The 11,490-nt window shown below is 40.1% G+C and overlaps 1 protein-coding gene across 1 annotated transcript; it reads left to right on the top strand.

Annotated features, from left to right (window-relative positions):
• Nucleotides 1–154: 154 nt before the first annotated feature.
• Nucleotides 155–8,105, top strand: LOC131882026 (uncharacterized). Its single transcript, XM_059229046.1, has 4 exons — nt 155–2,084; nt 2,367–7,084; nt 7,588–7,692; nt 7,802–8,105. The coding sequence occupies exons 1-2, from the start codon at nt 463–465 to the stop codon at nt 2,368–2,370; spliced, it is 1,626 nt and encodes a 541-aa protein (XP_059085029.1). The 5' UTR covers nt 155–462; the 3' UTR covers nt 2,371–7,084; nt 7,588–7,692; nt 7,802–8,105.
• The last annotated feature ends 3,385 nt before the right edge of the window (nt 8,106–11,490 follow it).

Genomic DNA, 11,490 nt, shown 5'->3' with positions numbered 1-11,490 from the left:
CTCATTGACATTTAAACAAGTAATATTGTAGTTCTGTTAATTCACAAATGGCCCTGTTTTCTGCCCTTCTTATATCATATATATACAAAATGAAACTACTTGGCTCAAAAAAGNCTAGGCAAATAATTGTCATTTTGCGCTTTCTTACACAGCCAAATTCCAGAGACACTAAATCGAAAGGCAACATCCGAGACAAAAGGCTGTTTATCCTCTAGTTATCGTATAATGTGCGCTCAATCACATTCAACACAAGCGCCCCTCCCCTGAGGGTCGGGCACTCATCAGACCCCCATCAAGGCCGCATCATCCTAATCTCAAAAAATCGCTGTTCCAATTCTTAAATCCTGTTCCTTAGTTGCCCCTTTTCTTGACCCCAGCGCCCTCTTCCCTTCTGTCCCTCAAAGTTATCTTTTATCATCATTTATTTGAATCTTCTAACGACCCAATCCCTTTCAATCAATCATGCCTCGACGTAAGAAACGGAACCGTTCACCCATTGAGGATATGGATAGTAGTGAGAGTAACAGTCAGAGTGATCCGGGTAATCCTCTCAGTAGCGACGAGGATTACGAGATCCCGGCATTGAAGAAGAGTAAAAAGGCCGTGACTAAAAATGGTACCATTGAAGATGGGGGTCGTCGGAGGTCGACCCGTGAGCGGCGACAGCGTTGTATCCTGCATTACTGCCCCAAGTGTACAGCATCCTTCACAGATTTGGAGGAATTAACCCTCCATGTGTATTCCCATCGTATTGCTAACAGGGGAGCCAAGGCTCCCAAGGCTGTTAAGGCTGTGAAGCAAGCCGTGGAAAAGTATGCTTGTTCCAAATGTTCCGACAAATTTAGGACGGCTAAGGCGCTTAAAGAGCATTTTAACGTTCATAAAGCATCAGAGAGGGCTTTATTTTATTGTGGGGTGTGTCAATGTGATTATGGGACGGCTGTGAGCTTGTATGAACACTTCCATGATGTTCCTGATCATTGGGAGAATCGGGCAGTTAAGAAGGGTAAAGAGATCTCGAATGGGTCAGGTCAGACGCCAGTTTTGGTCGAAAATAGCCTGGGATATTGTGGGACGTGTTTTTTCCCGTTTATGAGTGAGAAAGACCAGGGGTTCCACAAGTTTCGCATCTGTGTTCCCACTTGTCAGACGTGCCATCAGCCCTTGGGAACGAACGGGGACACTTTTTTCAAACACGCCCGGACCCATTTTGATTTGACATATAAATGCGCAAAATGTGGACAGTACGATCTGTTGTCAGAGTTCTTAGAACATAGTGAGGAGTGTAAAGTGCCGGGTCAGGCCCGAAAAATCGAGTACATGTGCAAAAGCTGTGATTTCCGAACCCCGTGTGTGAAGCTCATGTTTGCTCATGGTTTGAGTCATTGCTTCGTGAAGGAGATGCCCGAGGATTCCGTGTCTCCATGGGCCAGTTGTCATCATTGTAGTGAAGTGCTGGAAGTGCCTCAGAACAAGAAAGCCAGGTTCAAGCTGCCCAAGGAGTTCGCCAAGGCTCGCGTGGTGAAGATTGTTCAGTCCAACGTCCATTACATGATCGTGGGTCAGGAGCGAATAGTCCTGCCTCAAGAGCCGTCTGAAGGAGTCGAAGAAAGTGACCTGGAATCCATAGCGGACGACACAAGCCCCAGTGACATGAAGACCCAGGTGCCATTTGGAGTCAGGTCGTTCGCGAAGCTGCAAATGTCCTTCAAGTCCAATCTGGACTTTCTAGCCCCGACCTTGGGCAGCTTGCGAGAGCTTCGCCTCAAAAGGCCGGGGATTGAGAGTAATCCGGATCTGCTTAAACGCCTAGCGGAGGGCTCCATGCTCACCAAAATGATCTTGGGTCGAGCCAATGACGTCGTGGTCACCGCGGACCTCTCCGCACCCACTCCCAATGCATTCAAATGCCATCAATGTGGCAAGATCTACTCGACACAGAAGAACCTCGAGGATCACATTGCCATAGAGTGCAGTGAACCCAAGGCAGATCCGCAGAACGACTTGAAACCCAACGAGGCCGAGGAGGAGCTCAAGAGATTGCCAGGCACACGGGCCAAGTCCAGAACTAGAAATGGCAGCAAGTGAGTATGGTATATAAGAGAAGATTTTGGGGTGAAAAACGGTGTAAAATGTTAGGGTGTTATTAGTTTGTGTGGCCTTGAACTGGGAATGATTGCAAGATAGGTTTCGACTTTCATTCGGAGCTTCGGTACATGTTGTTATCAGGCGGGTCCTTTTGCTCAATTTCATTTCATCATAGACAGGATCGAACATTTAGAGTTTGTTTGAAAAGAAGTATTATTTCTTCGGAATATTACCTTCATCCTTTATTCAATTTCATGTTCTCCGTCTTTTTTCCTTAGATAAAATGATCTACCCATCTCCAATTCCGATCTCCAATGGAAGCTTCCCCAGCAGGATTCGACTTTTACAACAAATCCTTGTTTGTCGGTCAAAGAGCGTGATGGCTCTTTTGACCTCTATGTCCATTATCAAATTTTGGATCTTGAGAAGCTCCATCAGACGATACCATAAATATTACAACACAACCATCCACGAAAGAGTGCGTGACATTGCTTTTTTGTTGTGAGTTGTTCAAGATTCCGCATCTGAAATGCATGGATTGACAATGACCAAGACATACCACATCAATTTGCAATTCTCATGTCATAGCCGGGAGATATCCTGAATATCTAATAATTGAAAACTTGACATGGCATGCGGTCAAAGAACCATGAATTTATTGACATTTTAGCTATTCATAGTTTGGTAGTCCGTAAAAAAGTTCCCTTTTTTTTTGATGAAGAAGGAATAAAGGGAGATTTAACTTGTCTCTCTGTTCAAGAAAGAGATGATGCATTCATAAGAAGCGAATTTAGATTGGCCATTGCCTTTCGGTGTATGAGTTGTAAGGATCTTGAGAACAATTTAAGTAATATGATCTTCAAAGTGGAAAGACGAAACTGTTGAAAGACCAATTTGATGAGCTTGATGATTATTCGCGTAATATCTCGTGTGCTGATAGGTGTCCACATCCAATAGGTCTCTAGAAGTATATCTAATCTAATAAAACAAGGCATCTTCTGTGATGGACCTTGGCTTTTTTGATAGGTTAAAAATGTGACGTGTGATAGATTTTGAATTAAAGTCTTTATTGTGAGACGAGCATCTCATTGAATGTATACAGTTTTCATTACAATACATGTACATACTACGTACATGAGATGTACTATGAGATGGTTCAATTATTAGCCAAAATTGAAATACCACAACCAGATCGTCACAAAGTCCAACTCACGACTACACCTGTCCATTAGATTTATTCCAAGACATTGTCATAACGTTCATTGCCGTACTTCACGAATGCATCCAATTAATAAGATGGATTTGCCAAAGAAGGTACGTAAGTTGGATACATTACCAGAGCTGCTCAAAAAAGCCCTATTTTAGCTCTATTTATGCTTTGCAACAGACTTTTTTGGCAAAATTGTCAAAGAGCAAAAAAAATCATGTTAAGCAAAAATGAAAGATTATTGTAAAAAATACTATGCCACTGTCAACGACTGTTTGCATCAACATCGGAAACAGTAGTGGAGGAAGTCCAGGGCTGCCTAGAAGAACACCATCCCTTTTATAGACCTTCACGGATCCCGAGATGGACGTGGCCTTCAAGAAGATGAAGAGCAAAGCCTCATCAACATCAGGGGTCTCTCCCTTCCAACTTTCACTTCTCCAGACCCAAGCCCAGCCACTCCTCCAAGAACTCTTCAGCTTTGCCTTCCATTCTTCTTTCTTCCCACCAAAGTGGATGGAGTCAGCTATCATCTTCACCCATAAGAAAGGGCCCAGGGATATTCCAAACAACCATCGGGCTATCGCCCTGGAGAACCCCCCCTTTTTGAAGATGATGTCCACCCTCTTAGCTGCTCGCTTCTCTGGATTGGCTGAGGATAGGGATCTCCTTCCCAAGTTCCAATTGGGTTTTCGGAGAAGCCACTCTACCACCACGGCAGCTACTCTCCTCTTTGAAATTGTGCATTCCAACATCAGCAATAAGAGGAGAGTGTATGGATGCGTTTTGGATTCATGCAAAGCATTTGATAAGGTGGACTGAACGTGGTTTTTCCTCAAACTCCAACGGTGGGGAGTTCCGCATTCAATCTGTGTCCTGCTGTCCAACATCTATGCAGGATTTGGAAGCTCCATTCGATCTGGTGAGGACCTATCCCCTGCTACTTCACTTCCATTGGCCTTCCACAGGGGAATCCCCTATCATCAATTCTTTTCAATCTTTATGTATCCGACCTGCCCAAAGCCCTCACCCACCAAGGCCCCACCATCACCCATTTTCCAGTACAATATCTGCAATACGTAGACGACCTGCTTCTCTTGGCTGAATCAGCCGTGGAATTGCAAAATGCCATCAATGTGCTCCATGACTACTGCCCAAAGGAACGGCCTTCAAATCAATACCATCATGACTATAGCCATGGTTTTCCATAAAGGTCGTCTGCCTCCCACCTCCTTCCATATCAACAATAGTCCGATTGAAATTGTCAAGTACTTGAACTATGTCGGTTTCACCTTCTCCACCCAACTCTCCTTCACCAATCACCTGAACTCTGCAATAACTAAGGCCAGGGCTAGGATCGGAAACATGTGCAATAGACTGCGCATCAAGAATCTTCCCCTTGCAATAGTTCTTCAACTCTTCTGGACCTACATCACTCCAATTTTCCTCTACGGCCTTCACCTGTGGCTTCCAAACTCCGCCCAATCCGCCCTCAAATCCGCCAATGCCATATTCACTAAATTCCTCAAGCGATACCTGTGCGTGCCCCAATATGCCAACAATGTGTGGACGCAATTTTTATGCAAAACCGAGCCCCTCACCGTCGGGCTGGCAAGGTTAGTGTCCAAAGTTGTTGGGAACCTGACCTTTCCGGAGGTGATGTCCGGACACAAATTGTCCTTTTTGGTCAAGGACTTGTTAACACCCTACTGTCCTTGGCCCGAAATCCCTTCGGAGTATTGGCGGTCATGCACGTTTGTCGGGCTTCCAGCCAAATTCCACCAGGAAGGACAGAAGTTGGCAAGGGATCTATTCTATCTTGCACTTTATTATGGCAACCAATAATTTCATCACTTATCTCTATACCTATCTACGGTAAACGTTATTCTCCACCGATTAGTTGGCGGTACTACTTTTTTGAACCTAACCTAACCTCATCAAACCTAACCTAACCTTGCCTAACCTAACCCAACCTAACCTTACACGATATTAATAGCCTTTAAGGTCTCTCTCCAAACCTTTCTAACAGTTTGTCACAAATTTAAAAATGAGCCCCGCCAACTAATCGGTGGAGAATAACGTTTATCATCTATCTACCTCTCTTTGCATTGTCTGCGACTCCCCTACTCCCCTCTTCACTTTTTTCATTTACACTGACTGAACCAATTCAAATCATTTTTATTGTGATATGACATTCCAGTCATCCATTTTATCATTCTGACCATTTCACTCTTTTTTTTGATCCATCGCCGTACATTACATTCTTACACACACTTTCTACATATTACAAATGGATAAAGTACGACTGTGAGCCGCAATAAAGGTAATCATTTACTCTTCATAGCTATAACTTTCCTTGATTATGCAATTCTTTTCGATCTTGAAACATTTGTCTTTGGTACTCTTCCCCTCATGTCCAATTACTCTTGATTGATCAAAGAAAAGGTGTTCCACGAATTATCGGGTGTTAGTCAAATATTGATAAGTGAGAAAAAACCTCTCGGAAATTTAATGGGTGGAGCACGTTGATTTCTCTAATTGCAGTTGTAGGTGGTTCGATATTTTGCGACATTGGTAGATAAAATCAGTGGATCAAAGAAAGGATTAATGTCACACCTACTTTGAGAACTTGAACATCATGTACTTTGTTCATGGACATTATGTGATCTGCTTTCAAGAAGAGGGATTTCACCAATTTCCGACCACTTTACCCTTAATCATAATGAATTCAAAATGTAGTATATCTACATAAATTATAACTTTGAAGAGGTTCAAAACATGATCCATAGAGCTTTATGAGAGTTATGTTAGTGCTTATTGCCGATTAATGAAAGTGGATCTAAAAAGTTTTGATCTCGACAGATAATGGGCAATGATCAATTATAACCGACGGTTTTCAATTAAGCACAAATTTGTTTGTTTGTGCGCTTAATTCACGGTCTTTGAATGGTATTTGAATGATCAGAAAGCGGTTTCTGGAAACCCTAATCCCCGTCTTTTGTCAGCAATCACTCAAGCCTATCCATACTAGTTTTGGCTTGAAAACTAGAAATTTGCTCACTTATCACTCAACTAACCGAAAGAAACCAGTTCAATGCAAAACTTGCTCACTTTGCCCACACTTTCCTGGCCAATTTTCTCACCCGTCTGAAAAGGTTCGTTCATTCTCACACATGTGTCATTTTGCTCGTCATGACGCAGGAGTGACTCATTTCCTTCACATTAAAAAAATCTCTAACAGGAATCTTCCTTGGGAGCGGATATTTTTTATTTCTACTTTTCAGTCTCAACGTTTTCGTTGTTATTCTTTATCAGTAAAAAGAGAGGTACAAGGTGTATTCTTTGGCTTCAAAGCGTCATCGTCTGTGGGTCTACCTTGTACCCTTGCAGCACTCCCTGACATTCCCGTTTTCAAGTGCGTTCGTGTGACCTCTATTTAAGTAAATAGTGACATTATTTTCGGTATGAGCACATTTGAATCATGAAGTAAAGCATTGGAGAGTTTGCTTTTGAAAAAATATTCCACACTTCAGTACCACAGGAATTTGTTTTTTGTGCAACCATTTGGGAGGGAGAGGTGTATTGTATGGTCTCCTGGAGGTGGTTGTATTCTAGAAACGTCGCCGAGAAACTACATATGAAGCACAAGGGTTTGAAGCGTCAGTCAATTCAAAACAATCCAAGAAGTTACAACTTTACAAAACACTAAGAATACGTACGTGCACAACACAAAGATGAGTATTCAAAAACCTTGCGTTGCTCTCCTCCTCATTGGAACCATTTATTCAGGTAGCTAATCTATGCATTATCCTTTTGATCTATTTCTTTGTGTTGTAGAAATGCATCCAACCGGATTTTGGTTATCATCCGAATATCAATTTTTTCCATGCTTGCCAATTTTACGTTCAAAAACAAATCGTGTGAATGAGTTGTTCTTTGAAGATCTGCTGTTATTGCCACAGATGATTGAAAATTTCCGTACATGAAATGCATTAGCGGTTTTATCCTTGATTTTTTTGCACCAAATCGATTTTGATATTTTTTCCCTCATGAGTCCAGTTTCATGATTCGCAGTTTTAAGATTACCAAAGTCGACTCTCCAATTCTATGAACATATGAACTCTATCTGACATGTTTTGATCCATGGCCAAATTTTCAAAAACCAACACTGCCTTTAACCCTAACTTTGTCCCCACTATAAAACAGATTTCAACCGAACATTAATCGTTCTCACAAAGACAAAAAAAAAGATTCTTCATTAGATACATAACCATGTCCTTTTTCACTTATAGTGAATACCCTAGAATGCTACCGCGGATTCGGCATTGTAGGCCAAGAAAGCCAACAAATTGAACACTGTCGACCGGGCACCGACTATTGCTTCAGGGAATATGAACGTACGTAGCCCAAATAACAAATAATAGGGCAGGGAGGGATCGCTCTTGGTTGGCTGATTCCATCGGCCTCCCAAGCACGTGTTCTCATTAATATCATTTCTGTTTGCAGAGTCCCGATCTCTAGGCGGTCAAATCAAACTCGGCTGTTTCTCTGGCATTGCTCCGATTCACACGGGTATGATGGACGATGGTTGCACCACAGTGGATCGCGATGGGGCTCGCATTACCACTTGTTATTGCGCTTATGATTATTGCAATAGCGCCACATCTATCTCGAGTCTAGGGCCCCTTATGGCTCTCTGTACGCTTCTGCTCAGTTATATGCTTTAAATTACGTTTTACCACGCTATGTACTATGTTGCGGAACTTGAACGGGTCCGTGAATAATAAATGTCACATTTCTTCATTATAAACGTTCTCATGCATAGATAATGTAGGACATGGATCTCAAACATGGCTAGGAGGCAGGTAGCACGTTTTTTAAGGGCCTACAATTCTCAATCCTGGAGGTTTAGGAGGAAAAGAAATTGCTAAGACGAAATTATAATAGTATACAATGACACTTGTTGAGATCAGGAGACCAAAAGGAACCAATTTCTTGGGTGACAAATTCATGTGTTGTCAAAAGTTTACTCTATAGTATGCTTTAAACAAACTTTTGAGTTTTGTAAGACAATGCTATTTCCTCTCCTTCTTGTATATTCTTGTCGCTTTGGATATATCATAAAATTCAAGGTAGACTCAATAACCGAGTCTTAAGTTATACTCCTTTAGAGCAATCAAATTTACTTGATGATTTGCACCTCTTCAAATCAAATCTGAACAACATCCATTTGTTGAATACTTTCAAAATTTGTGGATGATGTGAATTAACACCCAAACTAAAAGAATGAACAAGGCGTCTTGAATTTAAGAACAAAATGCCATATTGACTCATCAAACTGTCTTGTTCGAGCTTTGCAAAATGTGTAATGAGACCTTACCCGAACATCTCTTTCAAAGTGTGTGGTGCTCAGGGTGGGCATTTCATTTTTGGACACTTTTGTCCACCCCTGTCCAAAAGTGTCCAAAAGTGTCCAAAAATAAGGGTGGACAAAAGTGGACAAAAGTGGACAAAAGTGTCCAAAAATACGAACCTTTAAAACTACAAATATAAAGGATATTCTGTATGAAACCTATCCTCTACTTCAAAAATTGCTCATTGATGGTTCCAAGAGCAAGATAACTCTTTAAAACCTTTGCCATATACCTCTAACATACCCAAAAAAGGTATTTGAAAGACAGGTTCTTAACTCTTTTTTTCTTACGTTAGATTAGAAAGCAAGCAGGGAACAAAGTCTCCCTCTAGTAGAATGCAGCTGTTGCAAAGGATTGAAAAACTGAAATAGCTAAACATTATATTCTGGTTATCTGGCTTCATTTATTCAACATTATTAACTTTTTGCAAAAATGTTTTACTTAAAATCATCAGTCATTTGGGATTTCTTCTTAAAAAGTACTAATATTAAAAATTGAATTTCTTACGAATTGCTAAAATCTAATAATGACATATTTTCCTATACTTATGGTTTTTCTTCCATAAGTAAGTTAATTGAGACATTGTTAGGCATATTTTTAACTTTTAAAGATGCGCTTGATGTCAGGAAATGAGATTCCCAATGTTTCTTAAAGAAACATATATCTTAGTTTTTAGATGTATTATAAAAGTGTAATTCATGCACTCCTTATAAATATGTTATGTATATTACAAATATGAGAAGTATTATTGGATATTTGATATTCAGCTCCTAAGCTTTTTTAAAATTATTTTTTTTAATCTTTATTAAAATTACCCAGCCACCAAATGCCCTGATTATAGTGTGGCTTTGACTTATTAACATTCAAAATATATTAAAGATATTTGTTTTGACTTTATAAAGCTGTATTGTATCAAGATAACGAATTTCGTTAAGTGTATATCTTGGAAATTAAAAACGTTAGTGAAAAGGCTAGTTGTTACTTCATATTTATGTGTTTGAAGAAAGCTTAGATTTTATTGATTACCGATTCTATTTGCTGGTTCACATCTAGATTTGGTAAAGAAATAACATGATTTAGGGTTTAAAAGTGTTTGCTTGTCAATCCGCTTTTGCACACTTGTACTTAATTTTGGACACATTCTGCCCACTTTTGTTCATTTTTGTCCACTTTTGTCCACTTTTGTCCACTTTTGTCCACTTTTGGACACTTTTGGACCCTTTTGTCCACTTTTGGACACTTTTGTCCACTTGGTGTCCAAAAGTCACGCTAATTCTCAAAATTGCCCACCCTGGCTCTGACTAAAGGAACTGACATTCAAGCACTGTGATAGTATTAGACCCATCTTGTAATCAGTTGATTAATAGTATATAATTAATGTGAGAAAATTAAAAGAAAAAAGCAATACTATTTCCAATCTCTGCCTTGTTTATGTTGTTCGAAGTAAAGAGATGTTTTTAAAGGCTTTCTTTATCCAAGTTTTGAACAAGGATTGACATATTTACGACCCAACATAATGTACCTTTATTGAGAGGTTTGAATTTACAACCTATTACGTTTTTTCTCAAACTTGACTGGATTATACTACGAACTTCTAGAAATATGGACTGTGAACGAGCTTACTGCCAAATCGGTCAGCTCTTGGGCATGACAACTCTGAGCCACTTTCCAAATTAAGGTAATAAAATAAGGAATGAAGTATGAAGATTTCTGAAATTATAAGCAGGTCTTTTTATACCATTTAATTGTGAAGTGGTTGGTTTCAAAGTTATGTTATCAAAAGCGTTTGTAGCTGACCAAGAGCGGGCCGAAAATTCGAATTTTATGTAGTGTTAACATGACTTTGGACATATCTCCTGAGTTCCCTAAGCATAGTTTTGGGCTCAAATTTGGCCAAGTTCATCTTTTCAATATCATCTCGTGGTCCTTTAAAGCGTTTACTTGGAATTAAGTGAACAACATAGGAGATAAAAAAATGCTTCTGTCCACAGTCCACATTTCTACAAGTACGTGGTTATACCTAAAGTTGTAATTAGTTTGTCAAGAGGTGATCCGTCCTATAGATGCTCTAGGCATAGATACGCGAGGTTGAGTATACGTCATCAAATTCGACCGATCTAATTGGCTGCCAATTGTCAAAGAACATGGGCTTTGTTTTGAAACCTTCCCGACCGGGAGTCAGTCGCTTCTAAAAAGAGGTCACGCGTTTGCATTGCATAATAGGGCAAAGCTTTGAATGATTTATGAAAAACTTGATCCACCATGTATTCAACCAACTCATTCCACAGAGTTCAGAGTGTCTTTTGTAATTGCAACGATATTAGTGTGATATTTCTCAATAAAATATAGTTGGCACACTGATATTTCGCATGCTGCCAGTTTCAAGTTGGACTAAAGCAAAAATCTGAGCTAAAAGTAGTTGGGATTACTGAAAGTTTAGGCTACAAGTGATTTGGTGGATTGGGGCAGTTTTGGATTTAAACCAACGAACCTCGGAATAATGCAATGTGAATAAATGACAAATCCTGAACCTCCGCGTTATGTACTTTTCTGATTTGTCCAGTTGTTTGTGATACATTGGTACTTCTAAATGGAATGTCCCATTGCAGCCTACTTCGCATTTTCACACTTTTTTCCATGAACCTATGAATCGAAAAGAGTCAGGAAATGTGATCCCCAGTGCATTCAAAATAGGAGATTGTAATTTGCCGATTTATAACCGGTTGCAACTTTTATGATGTTTCATCTGGCAACCAATTTGAGTTGGCAGACCGGGCTAAC

Source organism: Tigriopus californicus, chromosome 6 (assembly GCF_007210705.1).
Source record: "Tigriopus californicus strain San Diego chromosome 6, Tcal_SD_v2.1, whole genome shotgun sequence".
NCBI lineage: Eukaryota > Metazoa > Arthropoda > Copepoda > Harpacticoida > Harpacticidae > Tigriopus > Tigriopus californicus.
This window is presented reverse-complemented; position numbering and strand designations above follow the sequence as displayed.

Excerpts from the sequence above, each read along its gene's own strand:
- LOC131882026 (XM_059229046.1), top strand. The coding sequence starts at position 463 with ATGCCTCGACGTAAGAAACGGAACCGTTCACCCATTGAGGATATGGAT.